Genomic DNA, 19,828 nt, shown 5'->3' with positions numbered 1-19,828 from the left:
CCCCAAGACCAGCCTATGCTGGGGCACAGAGAAAGGGACAAGAGAGCCAAGGAAGAAGACCCCCACATACTGGATTAACCTAGATGGCCACCTGTCCTCCTACATGCTGGTGTTGCATCTGTCCTGGGTGACAATCTCAGCAGACTTCCTGGGAGGTTGTGAATAGTCTCTCTAAAGGGAAAGGGACCCTGGGGTGGACAAATAGCTCTCAAGAAACCCAGGAGCCAGAGTCAAAGGAGGCCATGCTCTGCAAAGATGTCCCCTGGGATCCAAAGGAGACAGAGTGGAGTTTCCAATCCTGGTTCCACCACAAATCTCTGGGCAACTCTGGACAAGGTACATAGCCTCCCTGGGCTTCAGTTTCCCCATATACAAGATGGAGAGAATGTCCCTATCTACAACAGAGAAGAAGGTGACACTCTACCATCTCAAACATCCAATCTCCATATGGCCATAAGCATGTTTAGACTTTTCTTGGGGCTGGTTTGTGCTGGAATAAGGAGATGACCAAACATCTAAGATTCCTGACAACCATCTGGGCAGAGCGGGGGGGGGGGGGGGGGGGGGTTCCTGGGACACCGCACTGCCACTGAGGGCCATCCCTCAGGTGCTGTGACCCTAGGGTTCATGGATCCAGGGAAGAAGAAGCCTGAAGCACTAAGTCTGGGCTCAGGCTTTTACTAACATGTAACCCCTTCAGGGTCAGTTCAATGGCACTAAACAGTGCCCCAGGTGAGCCATCATCCACAGCTCCATATCATGGAATTTCTCCATCACTGACCCTGTGTGCCTGGGTCCTCACCACAACACCCCTTACTCTGGGAACTGGTTCTGACCTACCCATCACTGATCTCTGGGCCACTCACAGGTGCCCAACAAATACCCAAGGAGGGACAGGCTGCTCTATACCACAGAGCATCTGATCTGTAGCCAATGTCAGTCCCCAGCACCAGCCTGACGACGGGATGGCATTGTTTTTAAGCCTTTCTCAACATCATGACCCAGCTGATTCCTCTTGGTTATGGTAACCCTGTGAGGGCAGGTATTACAATTCTGTTTCACACATAAGTCAGCTGAGGCCAGGAAAGGTGAAGTGGTAATTTGCCCAAGGGCGTGCAGCTGGGTGGCTAGTGATTGACGGAGCCAAGGCGAGAACCTGAGGCTCCTCATATCTGGCCTGGTGGCTGCCGTCAGTCAGCATGGGCTGGTGTGGCTGGTTGCCGCTAGTGTCCACCTGGCTGGTTAGCGCCCGGGCACGACTAGGGGTCACGTATCTTGAACGCTGATCCTGCAGGCCAACTGTCAATATAGCATCTGCTCTCCTACAGCTAACAAATGCTCTTGGCACAGGGGGCCAGGGTGTAAGGAGCTGAACATGGTGGAGGGGAGCCATGGCTTGTGCCCTCTAGGGCCCCAGCTGCATCCACACCTACCTTTGATGACAAAGGCCTCTGCCAGCAGCCGCATCTGATACAGTGGCTTGTTCTCCATGGACATGTCATCAATCCCAGCCCGTGCATACATACTGATAGCATCTCGGTATGAGCCCTCCACATAGTGCAGCTTGCCCTGAATCAGCATGGCCTCACACAGGTACTGTGGCTAAAAGGATAAAAAACACATTAGCAGGCTTCTGCCTCAAGGCCTCCCCACCCCATACCCCCACCAGGTACCCTGGGATGGACCCCCACCCCATCCCACTGAGCCATGACGACTTGCCTAAGACCCTCCTCAGAACTCCCCTCTTCCTCCAGGAAGCCCCCCTAGTCCTCAGTACATGTGACGTCCCTCTTCTCTCCACACCTGCAGTCTGTGGGCTACACTATGGCTCTCACTGAAATCCTTACACGAGTGCCCAATTATTTCATGTGTGTGTGTCCTAATGCCCCCAACCAGACCACAGGCAGCTTGCAGACTGGGCTCTGTCTTCTGTCTCCTGAAGCCCCAGAGGCTTCGGCCCAAGGTTGGCGCTCAGGAATTCAGGCATTTGTTCTCAACAAAAGTAGGGAGTCAAGGACCCAACCAAATTTTGTGGGGCCTAAAGCTCACATAACTGGGGGGTCCTCTTTACATGCATATCTGTACAAATATACAGTGAGGGGAAAGGCCTTGGAAAGAAGCTGTGCAGGTAAGGGGCCAGCCACTGAAGCCCCACCTGCAACAGCAGGACCTCTGTGGTAAGAAGGGTCCTGTCAGCAGTGGGACAGGAAGGCAGGAGAGCCAAGGCCTGCTGGGCCACCGTCCTCATCTCAAGTGCAGAATCAAGTGCCTGAATTCAAGCCAGTTGGTTTCTTCCTTTTCTTTTTCCAGTACTGCTAATGCCCAAATCTTCAACCCCATACAAGGACTCTTGGGGCCTCCCTCAGGAGGTCTGCTCAGCCCTGCCCCAAAGTCCTGTTCTTGGACATGTGCCCAGCTCCCCTCCAAGATCTCCCGCTTTCCATGGCCATTTGCTCTAGCCCTCGGCCTCCATCTCTGCGCTCAGCTGGCCCCACCACCCCTTTGGGCCAGGCTCTGGACACTGCCCCTACCACCCAGCAGCAGCTCTGTCCATAAAGCTCCTTGGACATGCAGTGCTGGCTCCTACCTCGGGCCTCTGTGCTACCCCTGCTTCCCTTCAGGGAGATTGGAGTCTGGGGAACCTGTAGCCTCAGGGAAAGCCTCCACCACTCCCCACCACCTACTGCCCTCTCAGAAGCCAGTTAAGAGATACGGAGCACAACAAAGCCAAATTCTTCTTCTGCACTGGTGTTTTGGTCATTATAAACACACATTTTCCCCTTGCCTTTGCTCACACAGCTCCCTATCTGGAACAGTCTCCCCCCACTTCCCCCTTGGTCTATCTGGATCTTCTTCCATCCTTTGGGAACTTGCTCCCGACCCACCTCTTCCTAAGAAGCCTCCCTGAGTACCAGAGGGCTCTGTCTGCTGAACTGCTAGAATGCCTCCACCAAGTGGACCCACTCAGCCCCTGTATGCCTGACCTGCTCCGACTATCGGTCAACTCTCTGAGGCTGAATTTTTCAAGTGCATTTGCTAGTCACCCAAACAGGCCACCCACTCCTTATGCTAGGGCCACAAATGACACACTCCCAGAGCCTCGGGAGCCATGGTCCCTCCTAGCTGGGCAAAGATACTGCTGTTCCCCATGTTGGTTTCGAGCCACGGGCACATTTTCTCATTGCTGAGGCTAATTTAATTTACACCATCAGTGAGACCGAGATAACAATTAACAACCACCCTCACCTCCCATCACAGCAATGCCAACAGCATCAGAGCAATGCGAGTCCAGAAAAGAGTTTTGAACTTTTCTTTGGAAAGGAGCTAGATAAATACAGGGCATGAGTCATCATTTTTCTTTTAATTTTTATTTATTTATTTATTTATTTATTTATTTATTTATTTATTTATTTATTTAAAGAGAAAGAGTGCAAGAGGGGGAGGGGCAGAGGAAAAGAGAATCTTTTTTTTTTTTAATTTTTTTTTTTTTTTAACGTTTATTTATTCTTGAGACAGAGAGAGACAGAGCATGAACGGGGGAGGGGCAGAGAGAGAGGGAGACACAGAATCGGAAGCAGGCTCCAGGCTCTGAGCCATCAGCCCAGAGCCTGACGCGGGGCTCGAACTCATGGACCGCGAGATCGTGACCCGGGCTGAAGTCGGATGCTCAACCGACTGAGCCACCCAGGCGCCCCAGAAAAGAGAATCTTAAAATAAATTTTTTTAAATGTTTATTTTTGAAAGAGAGAGAGAGAGAGAGACAGACTGCAAGCAGGGGAGGGGCAGAGAGAGAGAGAGAGAGGGAGACATAGAATCTGAAGCAGGGTCTAGGCCCTGAGCTGTCAGCACAGAGCCTGACGTGGGGCTCAAACCCACCAACTGTGAGATCATGACCTGAGCTAAAGTCAGATGCTCAACTGACTGAGCCACCCAGGTGCCCCAGAAGAGAGAGAATCTTAAGCAGGTTCCATGCCTGCTCAAGCCCGATGCAGGGCTCGATCCCCCATCTCTGGGATCATGACCTGAGCCGAAATCAAGAGTCAGACACTTAGCTGACTAAGCCACCAGGCACCCCACATACTACTTTTAATATTTCATTTTGCCTAATCAACATCAAGTTCTTGGCTTTGGTGTGGATAATGGTGAATATCTCAGTGTTATTGGTGACTATGGATGTCTTCAGTTAATAGAGCATGGTAAAATTTGTTCTTCCTAAATGTGATTTGGCATACAAACAGTTTTCATAATAATATACATGGATGGCTATTCAGCCAATGCAGAGAATGAAATATTGGCATGGGGAAAGCTCCAGGTAAAAGTTCTTGTCAAATATGGATGCAAGGACTCTGATTAGAACCTATGTGTGTGCACATGTGTTTGTTAATGCACAGAGAAAGGCATGTGGGACATAACACCAAATGATGACCAGCGCTTAACTCGGGTTGGGAGTGGGGGTGGGGCTGGCAAACAAAAACTTTTACTTCAAACTACTTGTTTATTTAATGACTTTTTACCAGTGAGTCCGAGTCATTTTTTACTTTAAAAACAATTTTTAAATATTTAATGGAGTCTGGCAAGGGAAACTATTAAAAGGGGTCTTGATGGGAAAAGCCTGGGACCCACCAATCAAGTGCAGCCTCTTTGATTGGCAGATGAGGAACCGGAGGGCCCAAGAGGTCAGAAGACATGCTCTAGGTCAAACAGTTGGTTTAGTCCAACACAAAACCTCCCAGAGCTACCATAATCCCTGCTCAGGAATCTAAAGACAAGATCGTTAGACTTCCAAGACAGTTCCCCCACAGAAAAAGTCCCACACTTCTTGGCCTAGTCTTTCAGTCCCCGCTCACTGGCCCCAAAGTCCCTCTGTCACCTCATTTCTCACCATTCCCTTTTGCTCCTGCTAAGGGACATATTTGAATGAGAATCTAATAAGAGAAACCATTAAATTATACACTGCTTCCTTCTTGGAATGTCCTATCCTATCTCTATATGTCAATACCCTCCCCTCTTCAAGGTCTAGAACCTCCCACCCCCCACGAAGAGTCCAATTCTAATGCCACCATCACCCCAGGCTGACTCCCCACCTCACCCCAGGGAGTATCCCCCTTGAACTTGCCTCCTCATGTACACTAATCATGTAGCATGTGTCACAGTCCATCTAGGACAATTTGCCAATAAGACTTATTTTCCTGGGGGCACCTGGGGAGCTTAGTTGGTTAAGGGTCTGACTTTGGCTTAGGTCATGATCTCACAGTTTGTGAGCTCGAGGCCCGCCTAGGGCTCTCTGCTGTCAGCACATAGTCTGCTTCGGATACTCTGATCCCCTCTCTCTCTCTGCCTCTCCCCCCCTCACTCTCTCTCTCGAAAATAAATAAACATAAAAAAAAAAAAAAAGACTTATTTTCCCAGTAAACCTGCAACCTCCCTGAGGGCAGGGTCCATGTTGAATCAGTACATCTTTATTGCCCTCATAGTATAATGCCTTGCATAGAGTCGGTTACCATAAAATGTTTAAGTCAGAAAGTATATTACTTTGGAATATCTCTTCAAAAATCACGTCCTCTTTGGGTCTCTAATGACATACCCATACTTCTATTATAGCTCAGGATACACTGTAATCTAGAATGGTCCCAAACTTTAATGCACATATGAATCACCAGGAGAGCTTGTTGAAACAAAGACTCTGTTCCAGATTTTGCACTCCCCAGATAATGCCCATACTGCAGGTGGGTGGACCATGCTTTAAGCAGCAAAGGTCTGGAGAGAGCGGACTATACTTCCCTCTATACCTCCCCTCAGTGCCTTTTATACAGTAGGTATTCAATCAATAAATGCATAGATTTAAACTGGCTTGCCTTGTTACTGAGTTCTTCTGTCGCTAGCCAACTTCGCATGTTTGCCTGTTTCCAACTAGATCATGGGCTCACTGAGGTCCTATTTCCTTGAGATTCCTAAGGAGTCCAAAGGACTAGGCACATACTAGGTCAAGCAAGTGCTGTCTAATAGAACTATAACTTAAGCCACATGTATAATTTGAATTTTTCAAGTAAAATTTTCCAGTCACATTAAAAATGTAAAAATAGGTGATATTAATTTTATTAAAAAAAATTTTTTTAAATGTTTATTTAGTTTTGAGAGACAGAGATAGAGTGTGAGTGGGGGAGGGGCAGAGAGAGGGAGACACAGAATCTGAAGCAGGCCCCAGGCTCCGAGCTGTTAGCTGTTAGCACAGAACCCGACATGGGGCTCGAACTCACATATCGTGAGATCATGACCTGAGCTGAAGTTGGACACCTAACCGACTAAGCCACCCAGGCACCGGGTGACATTAATTTTAACAATATATTTTATTTAACCCAATTTATCCAAAATATTATCGTCTGAACATGTAAACCATATAAAGAATTAATGATCTTTTACATTCTTCATTTTGTGCTAAGTCTTCAAATTCCAGTATATGTTTTACACTTGGATAGCACAGCTCAGTTTGGACTCAGCTTTATTTTGAGAGACATAGAAAGAGAGTGTGAGCAGGGAGGGCCAGAGAGAGAAGGAGACACAAAATCTAAAGCAGGCTCGGGGCGCCTGGGTGGCGCAGTCGGTTAAGCGTCCGACTTCAGCCAGGTCATGATCTCGCGGTCCGTGAGTTCGAGCCCCGTGTCAGACTCTGGGCTGATGGCTCAGAGCCTGGAGCCTGTTTCCGATTCTGTGTCTCCCTCTCTCTCTGCCCCTCCCCCGTTCATGCTCTGTCTCTCTCTGTCCCAAAAATAAATAAATGTTGAAAAAAAAAAAATTTTAAAGCAGGCTGGAGGCTCCAAGCTGTCAGCACAGAGCCCAGTGCGAGGCTCAAACCCACGAACTTTGAGATCATGACTTGAGCCAAAGTTGGACACTCAACTGACTGAGCCACCCAGGCATCTCTGGACTAGCTCCATTTCAAGTGCTCAAGAACCACATGTGGCTAGTGGCTATTGTACTGGACACTACAAAGCCAACCTTTAAGGGAGACTTGCTGCTCAGGTGACCCAGGGAGAGGGCTTGATGGCAGATAGGAGGCAGGAGATAGAGGAGAGGAAGCCCCGGGCACAGGGGGTTGACCACTTACAGACAGCCTCCCGTGGTTAAGGATACTACTCAGGTAGTTTCTGGCTTCATTCATCTTTGGCTCATTCTTCTCTGGCAAAGGGATGGAGTCTTTTATCTTTGTGTGGTTCTCCTTCAAACACTGCTCCAGGAGGGCCTCGGCCAGGAGCAGCTTCCCAAAGTCATCTGAAAAACAGAGCAGTGATCCCCTGAAACTGGTACCTGTCCCTGTACCCACCCAGCCACCCTTAACCCAGCACATGAATGGCCCAGGTCTGAGAAAAGAAATAAAGACACAGTTTTCATAAAGTTAAACAGCCTTTAAAGAAAAAACACAGGCATTCTATCATAGGCACAGTACAAATTGCCCCTTTGGGTTTGTTTTCTGTAGTTTAGTGGTTGGGGAGGCAAAGTTCCCAAGATTTGGGACAAATTCCCAGAATTTCAGAATTTAAGATGAGGGACAAAGTCACATCCATGTCCCATTGTAGGTAATCAGTTCTTAAACCAAGAAGGAATTACCCCCAAATAACAAGAGGAAAAATATATGATGTGGCTTAATGCATTTTCATGAGCTCCTATTTCCATGTAACCAGAAAACCATGGTTTTCTCCATTTTTAAGGTATTTTAACATAACCAGGGCTAACTTAGCAACAAAGATCAACAGCAACAAAGAGTTACAGCAGAAAGCAGATGTACTGGTATAGCAGGGCAAATCCATGGATGTGTTTAGCCCTGGCACTTTCTGGAGTTCTCTCACATACGTTAACCTATCTCTAGACCTCACCACCTGGCAGGGAAATTCATACTGTTTGGTTAAATTTTCCATCTCCCCATAAAGTACTGAAAACTCCAGGCTTGTGACCGTCTTGCTACCACAGAGAGGTGACCCAGGGAATGGGTGGGATCCCGGTGCTCACTGTGCAGGCCTAGAGGTTGAGTGTGGTTTCATGATAGCCTCAGGGGCTGTGCTCAGTGTGGCTGGTTCACTGCCCCTCTCCTGCAACCAGGGTAAGGACCAGGCCCACCACTCAACACAGGCACCCAATAAATAGCTGCTGAGTGAACTGGATCCTCTCCACTACTGGATGAGGAAGCCATGAGGCTCAGAGAGTTATGTGCCAACCCAAAATGCCTCCAGGAAGGTCTGCTTGGTCCTGAGACTTCACAGAGCTTTCTACTGCCAGGATGGCATTTTTAGGCCCACTCAGGAATGCCACTCACTCCTTACTCTCAGGACCACTGCAGTTTGCTTACAACTCAAAGCCACAGACCCAAAATTGCTGGCCTCTGAAGAGCTCCCCGCCCCCCCCCCCCCCACCAAAAGGAGATTTCCCTCAGAGAACACCCTGAAAGCCCAGATCCCAGGGCACAGTCTTACAAGGGTTTTCCTCTAAGGATGCCAGAGCCTGTTAGTGATCCTTTGCTATCCACCTCATGATTTCAAAAATTAACATTTAGAGGAACTGGCCGAAAAAGTACCTAGTTCAAACTCTGATCCATCACTGATGGAGCAGAAGTTGGTGGGACCTCTATTAAGCGCAATTTGATGACACAGATCAAAATTATTTTTGTGCAACCCACTGATTCCACAATCCCACACCTACAGAGGTCTTGGCACGTGTGTAAAATGACCTATAAGGTGATTCCTGCCATGTTATTTATAATAGCAGAAAATTAGAGACAACTTTTATGTCCGCCAACATGAGGCTGGTTAAATAAAGCATGGTACTTCCATAAAAGGGGACACCACACTGCCATGAAAAGGAGCAAGGAAGCTCGTCTGTGCTGTGAAAGAATGAACTCCATGATAAATCAGTAAGATAGTGGAGTGCGCACAGTGGACAGAAACGTGTTCACGTATGAAAACATGTGACAGGATACATATCTGATGGCCTTTCTGACTTATAGGGAAGGTGGCAGAGATGGAGGGAGGCTTTTCATTCTTTACTTTTTGGTCCCTTTGGAAGGCTGAGCCATGTGAATATATTATCTAGTCAAAAATAAAATTTAAATCATCAGAGAAAGATAAATATCATATGATTTCAGTCATATGTGGAATTTAAGAAACAACAGATGAACATAGGGGAAGGGAAGGAAAAGTAAGATGAAAACAGGCAAACCATAAGAGCCTCTTAAATACAGAGAACAAACTGAGTGTTGCTGGAGGGGAAGGGAAGGGGAGGTCGGTTAAATGGGTATGAGCAATAAGGAGGGTACTTGTTGGGATGAGCACTGGGTGTTAAATGTAAGTGATAAATCACTAAATTCTACTCCTGAAACCATTATTACACTATATGCTAATAACTTGGATTTAAATAAAATTTTTAAAAAATTAAAAAAAAGACTAAATGTATCAATATTGATTCATTAATTGTGACAAATCTACCATACTAACTTATAATAATAAGGAAAAGGGGTCTGGGTTATTAGGAATTTTCTATACGATTTTCACAATTTTTCTATAAATCCAAAACTCTTTTAAAATTCAAACAGTTTTCTTAAAAATTCAATTCAATTCAATTCAATTAAAATAAAATTTAAATCAACTCAATGGGGTGCCTGGGTGGCTCAGTCAGTTGAGCGTCTAACTTTGGCTCAGGTCATGATCTCACGGTTCATGGGTTCGAGCCCTGCATCTGGCTCTGTGCTGACAGCTCAGAGCCTGGAACCTGCTTTGGATTCTTTGTCTCCCTCTCTCTCTGCCCCTCCCCCCCGCTTGTGCTCTGTCTCTCCCTGTCTCTCAAAAAAAACAAAAACAAAAACAAAAACAAAAAAAACCACGTTAAAATTTAAATCAATTCAAGAATGAAAGGCAATCTTCTTCAGATTCCCAATGCCAGCTAGGAGGAGGGGCAGGCTATGGAGTGGTGGATGCCTGAACTATGGGCCACTGGGCAAGTTGCTCCCCCCCTCCAACCTGTTTTGCACCTGTTAAACCAGAGGTAGGTTTAGGAACCTGCTCCTTCTGAAGGAACTGAGTCCCTCCTGGGTTGGTCCCCGGCTCTCTGCAGTCCAGGGTGCACATGCAGCTTCCCATGGTACTCATTGGCTCTGTTGTTCCTCTCCTGCCCAGAGATACCAGCTTCCTTCCCAGCAACTCTTAATCCGGAAATACTCCCCAGGGCACAACACCTCCCCTCAAAGTAATGGCAGTGTCCTCTGGACACTTTGCTACTCAAACTGAGGTCCGGGGCTGGGTGGATCTGTGTTTGTCACTCAGTCCTGCAGAGATGAGTTCAGTTTAGAGTACACATTCAGAAACGTTGACAATAATGTGACAAAATAATTTTGAATCTGTTGAAGTGAAAAATGGGAGGTAGCAGTTTGAGTATCTTATGAAAGAATCAGAGCACAACAAAATGGGAATGAAAAAACAAAACAAAACCCAAAACATGAGAGTAATCCTTCACCGCGGATTGCTTGAGAAGCACTGCTCTGAAGCACTTCTCACTGCTTGAGAAGCACTGTTGAGGGCCTACTGAGTGCCAAGTATTTTATTATACAGTAGCATTTAATCTGCACAGCTCTAAAAGGTAGATACTACTCCCATTTTATAGATGATAATAAAGATACGCAATATTGCCATGGTCCCAGCCCACAATAATAATACAACATAACATTACACAACGCAGCCATTGAACAGCCTGTCTCTCCTGCACCCCCGGTACAGCACAGCTTCTGGTAGTTTAGAAATAAGAACAGTCTAAGAGCTATAAAAAGAAGGTTCAAAGGTAATAGGAATTCTTGGTAGGAATTCCAATAGCAATTCCAAGGGCAGGGATAAGGACTGTTCTCATCCTGATATACCTATGAGTTTTAGACTGTTCTTCTTTTTTTTTTTTAATTAAAAAAAACTATTCATTTATTTTTGAGAGAGAGAGGAGGGGCAGAGAGAGGGGGACAGAGGATCTGAAGCAGGCTCCAGGCTCTGAGCTGAGAGCAGTGAGCCCGACGCGGGGCTCAAACTCACAAACCAGGAGATCATGGCTTGAGCCGAAGTTGGATACTCAACCGACTAAGCCACCCAGGTGTCCCCAGACTGTTCTGTAAACTAACACTTAAGTTCCTTCTCCAGCCTTTTTGCTCCACTTCATCCCCACCCAAGGTCTATGCTTTCTTTAGTAGACACAGTAGGGGTTGGGAACCGAACTTTCTTTTCTTGCTTGCCCACATCTCTTCCCTCTCTACTCTGCCTTCCTTCCCCTTCTCCTGTCTATCCCATCATTCCCAACTGGCCAATCTATGGGACTGAAAGATATTTTAGAATTAAAAGTTCTAAATTTTCAGTTGTTAAATAAGAATACAAATGGATTAGAGGCTTTCCTGTCCTTCCTTCTCCGGAGGTACAACATGTCTTTCTTGTCTGAAACCCACTCCCTATCATGATTTGGGTAAAGTATTTCAGCTTCTGCCCTCCCAGAGGCATTAGGAACACCTTTCTGACAGTGACACAGATTCTGGCAGCCCAGCCCAGCCCAGCACAGCCCACTGCCCTGGGCACAGGCCCAGAGGAGGCCCCCACTTAATGGCCCCTCAGATTCCCCAGCAACCTGGTTTTGAAGCCTCTGGCAGCTAGCTTCCCATCTACTCCCACCCTTCTCCAGGCTTCTTTCAGGGCACTAGGCGACAGGGACCCACTTCAAAGATACCTGCCCCTTCCCCTAGAAACCACATTTGCAGGGTGGTGCCTCTTCTCCACAGCCTGCCAGTCTGTAGACAGGAAACCTGGGTCCAGCCAGGCGGGCCCTTGCCCACTAAGGCAAATGGGGACACAGTGGTCTCTGCAGCTGTTCACACAGGACCGCAGAGGGCTGGGAACTTCTAACCACAGCGAGATGAGGAAGAGGCCAAAACTAGTGAGAGGCCACCTGCCTCAAACACACCTCCTCTAACTCCAACTGAAGAAATTCTCAGAACAATTTCCAGTTCAGGACAAAAAAAAAAAAAAAAAAGATGGGGGTGACTACAGATTATGAGACTCTAGATGGATGGATAGATAGAGGGGCAGTCGTGATAAAGTAAGTACAGCTTAAGAATATTAGAATCTAGGTGGTGGGTATACAGGTGTTCACCGAAAAGTTCTTTTAATTGTGCTGTACGTTTGAAAGTTTCATAATAAAATACTGAGGGGAAAAAAGAGACACTCAGGCTGTTAAACAAATACAATGTGTAGCTTTATTTGGATCCTGATTCTAGCAAATGAACTGTAAAACTAAATCATGAGATTTTAGGGGGGGGGTTGTGATAATGGTATGGTGGTTTTGCCTTTTCAAAAGAGCTTTTATTTGGCAAAAAAGAAAGGAATATACAATTGATTACATTAAAATAGAAAGCTGCAAAAAAACAACCAAAAAAATGAAATTTCAACTTATTATCTAAACCATCATCCTACTTCACACCAAATCATCCTGTCAATGACATTCTAAGAGACTTACTGAAATCCTAATTTGTCTTTAGAATTCCTTTTGTGTAGCAGATCTCTAATCTTAATCAGGAAAAATTATTTTTTTTTTAGGATCCCACACTGGCTCCTGACAGTCACCACTTCTTCTTCTTCCTTTTTTTAAATTAAATTTTTAAAATGTTTACCTATTTTTGAGAGAGAGACAGAGCATGAGCTGGGGGCAGAGAAAGAGGGAGACAGAATCCAAAGTAGGCTTCAGGCTCTGAACTGTCAGCACAGAGCCCCCACACGGGGCTCGAACTTGTGAACCCCAAGATCATGGCCTGAGCTGAAGTCAGATGCTCAACCAACTGAGCCACTCAGGCAGCCCTCCACTTCTTTATGTATGTGCTTATACACCACCGTAAATAAATCTCTTCGCAATTAAAAGAAACATGAGTTCTTAATAAGTACCTAGTACGATATTCAATGTGGGGAAGAAATAGGTTGGGGTGTAGCTCAAACAAGACAGTTCATGAGTTCATAATCACTGACGCTGGTTAATGGATACATGGGATCCATTCTTTAGCTTTTTTGATGTTTTGGAATTTTTTCATAATATTCTCTTCCTTTTCTTTAATCACTTGGATGGGTTCTTTGTTTTTACATGAACAAACTCCACCACAGCCAGCCACACTCTGGGGTTCCCCTGCTCCATCCTGACCAAATCTAAACCGGATGTGAGTTTGAAAGAAAATGTACAAACAGTGGCAACCACCTTCCCCCTGGGTGGGTGGTGGGGAGCAGCCTCCCCTGATAGGAGAGGGTAGGGCCCCCTCTGCCTGAGATTCTCCTCATCCTTCACTCCCACCAGACTCCAAAGAGGCCCCCACAGCCAGTCCCCCTCTCCTGCCCCCTGGACTGAAGTAGATGCTTTGGGAGCAGTTTTTAGTCTCTGTAGGAAACCTCGCAGAGACAGCAGGGCTCAGGGCCTCAGTCTTTAAAATGGGGTTCAACTGGGGTCTGGCTTCCCCCTCAATACATTCCCTCCCTCTCCCAAAATTTGTAACTGTTGAAGCTTCTGGTCACTGACTATACAAGTGTAACAGGCCAAGTGGGACATTAAGAATCTCTCTCCTGGGTTGGAGGGGGTCAGTGCCTATACCACTCCAAACAAACAGGCCCTCAGTCCCTTGAATGATGAAGAAACCCTGCAGAGAGAGAACCAAAATAGCAGACAATCCAAAAAATGCTCTACACTTGGGTTTTAGGACTCATTTGTTTTCCCAGTGTGCATCTGTGTGTGCCAGTCTGTGTGTTGGGCCAGTGTATCCAGATCTAACAGGGGGATAGAAATCACTCACAGAACCAAACCCAAAAATTGGCAGGAGAGACCCCAACGCCTCGCTCAGACTCCCTCCTTTTGTGACAGGTAGTCCCCATGGTGAAGCCAAGCCACGCCCCTTGTGCCCTGCCCCCACCTTCACTAGTAGTAGACTTGATGGCAGGAATGTAGACTTTCATACAGGCTCTGCCACATAAACATTACGTGACCTCTCTGGGCCTTGGTGTCCCTATTTGTACAATGGAGACAATAACTCGTGCTCTGCCCATAGGGTTGTTTATAAGGATTTTTAAAAAAATAGGGGAAAGCACTTTATAACCATACTATACCATTTATAAATTATGCCATACCAGTGTTTCCCAATAATGCCTCATAGAATATGGTCAAGGCAAGGTTGAGAAATATGCTATTTATAATCCAGCCTTGTCTTATACATCATGGACAGGTGTGCATATTAAAGGCTCTGAAAAGTCCTGCAGTGAAAAAAAAAATCTGTTTAACAATATTGAATCTATTAGGTCCAATTTCTTTACTTTTTGTGCTCCCTAAACTTGTTCCTCTTGGAATACCAATTAATTAATTATATAACCTCCTTGAGACCTCTGAAGAGCAGTTTAAGAAACTGAACTCAAGGGGCACCTGGGTGGTTCAGTCTGTGAAGCATCAGACTTCGACTCAGGTCATGATCTCACGGTTCGTGGGTTCAAGCCTCACGTTAGGCTCTGTGCTAACAGCTCAGAGCCTGGAGCCTGCTTCGGGTTCTCCGTCTCCCTCACTGTTGTCTGTCCCTCCCCCACTTGGGCTCTGTCTCTCTGCCTCTCAAAAATGAATAAATGTTCAAAAAATTTTTTTAAATAATTGGACTCGAGGACGTCGGGTTCCTGTCTTGGCCCAGCATGTTTCTCTGTGGGGCCAATCTTACTCAGATTCCCATAACTCACCCAGGCCCCAATGCCCTCCATGTGGGTCCACTTCCACTCCCACCCTTGGAAGCCCTACCCCACCACATCACTCCATGCAGGGGACAGAAGAAAACCTTCAATTTCTCTATTTCGGCCTGGAAGACCAGGGCCCACCAACTTCTCCCATACATGCACCTATTGCTCTGGTCACTCCCCTCAACCCCTGTGCCCAGATCCATCTCAAAGCCTCAACCCGACTGTCTGTCCATGTCCCCTGGCCCCCTCAGTGGCCTTCTATCCTTCCTCCTCGATGGGCAAACACACTCTGCCCTTCCCAATACCAGTCGGAGGCCAGCACACATTCTGCGGCTCCCCCAAAACTCCTTTTCCTCTGAGCTCCGCCATCCACTGCACGATCGCCCTCTGGTCACTTCTCTGCCTCCTCATCCATTTTGGCAACTCCTCAGGCTGGAGGAGTTGTGCTGCATCTCATTTAGAGGTAACAGTGCAAGAGGTTAAAAGGATATACTCAGAAGCCTGAGTTCAAACCCTGGCTCTACCACTTATTGATTGGATGATCAAATTATTTAACCTTTTGGGGCCTGCTTACATATCTGCAAGCAGAGCAAACAAAAGTGCAGGCTTCATGGGGTTGTTGGGAGGAATTAATGAGTTGACTGAAGTGCTTGGGGCAGTGTCTGGCACACAGTGAGTGCTGGGTAGTGTTAGCTGCTATTATTATTATTATTATTATTATTATCATCATCATCATTACCATCACCATCACCATCATCATCATCATCACCACCACCACCACCACCACCACCACCACTCTGTCTCCCCCACAGAACCTTCCACAGGCTGGGCAGTCTTTAAAACCTCTTCATAACTGCATTCATTGACTCCCTACCTCCTTCCACAAGGCTCTAAAGTGGTTGCGCACAGAGAGGGCTCCGGAAGGGCTCTCCAGGATCAGCTGAGGGCACCAGGAACATGATTTGAGGCCAGAGACCGGGGCGGGGTGTTCCGTTCCCCTCCCCTCCCCGCGACTGCCACATCAGGGTGCTTTCCCGCCCCAGCACAAGAGCCCAGCCCAGCCAAACCAGCCCTACTGCCAAAGCCAGGGCTAGATGAGTCCCGAGTCCGACCACAGATGAGGAAACTGAGGTTTACCGGGCCGCTTTCCTGCTTCACCACCGCACGCCGGAGCTCGCCAACCCCCCAACCTTGTCTGCTGTGGACAGAGCTCAGTTGTCAACTAGGCTCGGGAGAAAGAAGGGGAGGGCGGGGAGAGACACACAGCCTTCACCTGATGGAGTTTAGGGACCGGGTGCGGGGTGAAGGGGCGGTGCAAGAGTCCAGATCTTGCCCGGAGCTGATCTGTGCCGATACTACCATTTCACAGTAGACGGAGTTACCCACATGATCCCAAAGGACAGAGAGCAAGAGCAGTCTCTCTTTCTCCCCCAAACCTGCTTGTGGTTTTTCTCTTGGGGCATAAGAACCTTGCTAATCACCCTGGTTGCTCCTAACACCAACACTACAGGAAGGGTAATACCGAAGACGGCCGTCGGCGGCCGGGAGGCAGTCGGGGCCCGCTTCCTGGAGGAGGCGGTGCATTTCGCGCGCTGGGTACTCTAGAGCCAGCCCCTTCCCTCACTCACCGGCGTCCAGAGAGGTGAACGCGGCGCTCGGGCTGGTTCGTCGGTTGCCTCCGCCGCCGGGCACGACCAGCGTCTGCAGCTGCCGGACCAGCTCGGGCATGCGGTCCCAGTGGCCCTCCGCGCGGCAGCGCTCCAGCTCGCTCTCCATCTTCAGGTGGGAGCCGTGCGCGCCCTTCGCAGCCATCTTCGCGCGGGCGCTGTCATGGGAGGTGCGGCCGAGAAGTGGAGACCCGGCCGGGGGCGGCGTCCCGGCTGGGGCGCACACGCTGGCGGGGGTGGCGGGGGCGCAGGCGGCGGCCAGGTCCCGGGCGGCAGCGGGGGCCCGGGCGGCGGCGGCCGGGCGGCAGCAGCAGCACCCAGAGCACCGCCCGGCGCCTCCGGACTGGGGCTCCGGCTGCGCGGCCCCGACTCGTCCAGGAGCAACCTCCGCCTCCGCTGCAGCAGCTCCTGGCGGTGCAGCCGCCGCCGCTGCTGCAGCTGCTGCCACAGCCCCCGCCCCGGGACCGGGCGCCGCCAGCTGTGGACCCGCCCCTGGCCGCTGCTCCACCTCCGCGGGGGCGTGGCACGGCCTCGGCGAGCCGGGCGCGCGGGCGGCCAGCGAGGCCGCAGCAGCCAGGCACGCGAGGAGCGCTGACGGCCGCCCTGCTGCCAACGCCAGGTCCCCGCCGCCGCTGCCGCCGACTCGGCGCTCACTTTAATGCTGCGCTGGGCCCCCGCGCCGGGGGGCGCCTCGCTCCCCGCCCCCTCCCCATCCCATCGGGACTCTTGGCCTGGGGACTCCCCAGTCCGACACCCCGGCTTTGTGTGTTGGCCTCGTCACCACCGCTGCACGTCACAAATCCGGGGAGAGGCCGGCCAGTTGCCCCCGCCTTCGAGAGCGAGCCTCCCCGGGAGCCGGCCCTGCTGGGACGCGCGAGCCCTGAGCGCGTGTTCGGGCAGGCGGGTTGCGGTGCGGAACAGGCGTCTGCACTCCGAGAGACTTTTCATTTTCTTTTGTAACAACGCAGTTCCTCTTTCCAACTTGACAACCCCGCGCGAGCTGGCTGGCGTGTTACCCTGGAGTTCTTCAAGGTTTTAAGCTGTTTTCCAACTTGGTATTTCTTTCGTAATTCTGGTGTCTCAACACTGTGATCAAAACTCATGGCATGGCTTAGCTTGGCTTTGTGGGGTGCTAAGAATAAGAAGTTCAAGGGATCACAAGGTGGCCTGTAGGAGGAGGGACTGATTAGGGTGTTCCCGCCTTTGGGCGGTTTGAGTGTGGGGATTGAGGCCATCATGCAAGAAATCACAGCGAGACCAAAAAAACTCTCTTGAATGTAAGTGACATGTTGCATGGTGCAGACCGAAGACTCCAGAACACAGGAGAGTTAGGGCAAGCTTTTAAGTGTAGTATAGACTCCTACGAATTAGGTGTCCACCTTCCTCCACAACATAGAGGGCTTCACCACTGCCTGACATGTGGCGGTGAGAGTGGACTTGACCGCTTTCAGTGTCACCAGACTCACTGCTTCTGTAACTGTGGTAAGGTTTTTCGCCAAGCAGAGCCCAGGCCACTGGTGCTTAGTCCTTCCAGGCCCTTTGCTACGGGGGGGGGGGGGGGGGGGGGGGTTTGTCTGTGGAAGGCAATCTTCTGCTTCACCACTACTCCACCCCTATAACTCCCAAATGGGTACCCTCCTTTCCAGGTTCCGAATGCAGCTCCATTCCATGCTTGGGGACAGCATTTTCTGACCTTGGGAGCACTTGGGGTCTGTCCTAAACTTCCAGAGGCCAGAAAGTAGATGAAGGAAAACGGACAGGTCTGGCCTTTCGAATTTAGAAACCATTTACTCCATTTACATGAAAGCTGCGCCTACTCTTGTTACCCCCTGTAGCTGGCATTTGGTTAGCCTTTGGCTACCCTTGTTGGTCACTGGAACCGCCTTTCACTTGGAGAGAGCTGTCCCTGTTCTTTAGATGAGGATGGCCTGAGAACACCCTGTGATATGCCCCAGGGTCAGCGTTGGAGCAGGCAGAGGACAGCAGAGTTGAGGACAGGAAGGCAGCCCTGATGGAAATAAATAAACCTCCCCTCCTCCCTTTTTTCTCCCTAATCGTTGCCAACCCTGCCCCCAGGTTGCAGGACTCCAGGGAACTAACTGAAGAATTATTGCTTGTTCCTTTGACTCAAGCACCAAGATTTGTGTGGGCATGGCACGGGGGAGAGAGGAACACAGTATTGTGGTTAGAACTTAGCTGTTCCTTAACACTGCAGCCACATTCCTGATACCTTTGTGGTTCTTTTCTGGCAGAGACAAGCCCCTAACCTGCTAGTGACCAGCATTTTTTTCAGGGGAGTAAGAGACTATAGGAACAAGAGCAAAGAGCAGCCATGATTGTATTAGTAATGTTTGCCAAAATAAAAGGCATGTAGAAAGTGTGGCAGTTGCTTTTATTTTTTAATAATCAGAAATCTCTCAGATGGTGATTGTTTTTCTTTTTTAATAATCTGAAATCTCTCAGATGAGAGTTTAGGACAAGTGCTGATAAAGATTGCCATTATCTGCTGGCTGGAAAATGCTATAAAAATAACTTGCTGATCGTGAGAAGCTGGGTTGATTGCCTACCAGACTGAGGGAGAGCACTGCCTGACAGTCCCAGCATCTCAGAGAAAGTTCATAGGAGGTAAACCGACCTACTAAGAAATGTGTAATTTTACAGAGCAACAAAGATGCTACCGGACAAATCACCTCTACCACCAAGCTGACAGAAAATTCCACTAGTTCAGCTGCTGCCTCTGACTAGGTGGGGAGGCTCTTGCCACTAGATCACAAGCTATTGGTCTCGATTCCCACGAAGTTAAGGGCTTGAAGAGATCTCTCATGTACTTATAGGTTGAAGGTTTATGGTATTTGGTTAGCCCCAGAATGGGAGGGTGTTGAAGAGCTAATCTGAACTCACAAAAAGTCTGTTCATGTTCGGATTCCGAGAGAAAAGGTGTGGTTAGCAAGGACTTGAGTGGGTTGAATAATGGAGTGGAGATTTCAGAGAAGTTCGGGATGTATGGCCTGCAGTAGCCAGTGAGACCTGGGGATCCTCATAACTGTCTTAGATATGGGCCACAAACCCCTTGCACAGCTGGTTGTCTGGAGTAAGGGATTTCCCTCCATGAGATATCTTTTGTCTTGGGTAGTGCACTTCCTTTGACAAATTGTCAGCTTTTCTATGGAGCCCTTCTGCTGTCTCTGAGCAGTAAGCAGTAGATGAATCAGCCTTGGAGCTCACCTCATCTTTGGAACACAACAAAAGATTGTCTGTCCACATATTGAATAAGAATAGAATTACAGGGCAGTGTAAGGCCCTTGAGGTTCCGATTGAGGATTTGTGAAATGTAGGAGGGGACCTCAGTAAACTGAGGCACAGTGGTCCAGGTACTATTTTTGATTTTCCCTGGAGAAGACAAACAAG

The 19,828-nt window shown here is 48.7% G+C and overlaps 2 protein-coding genes and 1 pseudogene across 3 annotated transcripts in view; 2 read left to right on the top strand and 1 right to left on the bottom strand.

Annotated features, from left to right (window-relative positions):
- TTC7A (tetratricopeptide repeat domain 7A) overlaps positions 1-17,083 on the bottom strand; it is a 126,770-nt gene extending 109,687 nt beyond the window's left edge. The window contains exons 1-3 of the mRNA XM_047851897.1: positions 16,382-17,083; positions 7,106-7,269; positions 1,434-1,602 (exon numbers count right to left, since the gene is read on the bottom strand). Coding sequence (XP_047707853.1) covers positions 1,434-1,602; positions 7,106-7,269; positions 16,382-16,565 — 517 coding nt within the window. The 5' untranslated portion in view covers positions 16,566-17,083. The remainder of the gene's footprint in view (positions 1-1,433; positions 1,603-7,105; positions 7,270-16,381) is intronic.
- The window catches only part of LOC125161802 (guanine nucleotide-binding protein G(I)/G(S)/G(O) subunit gamma-10-like), a 115,002-nt pseudogene continuing 111,676 nt past the window's right edge, over positions 16,503-19,828 (top strand).
- The window catches only part of MCFD2 (multiple coagulation factor deficiency 2, ER cargo receptor complex subunit), a 41,007-nt gene continuing 37,687 nt past the window's right edge, over positions 16,509-19,828 (top strand). For both annotated transcript variants that reach the window (XR_007150765.1, XM_047851900.1), the window contains exon 1: positions 16,509-16,535. The gene's annotated coding sequence lies outside the window, so the exon portion shown is untranslated. The remainder of the gene's footprint in view (positions 16,536-19,828) is intronic.

Source organism: Prionailurus viverrinus, chromosome A3, assembly GCF_022837055.1.
Source record: "Prionailurus viverrinus isolate Anna chromosome A3, UM_Priviv_1.0, whole genome shotgun sequence".
Classification (NCBI taxonomy): Eukaryota; Metazoa; Chordata; class Mammalia; order Carnivora; family Felidae; genus Prionailurus; species Prionailurus viverrinus.
Note: the sequence above shows the minus strand (reverse complement) of the source record. Positions and strands in the feature narration are given on the sequence as shown.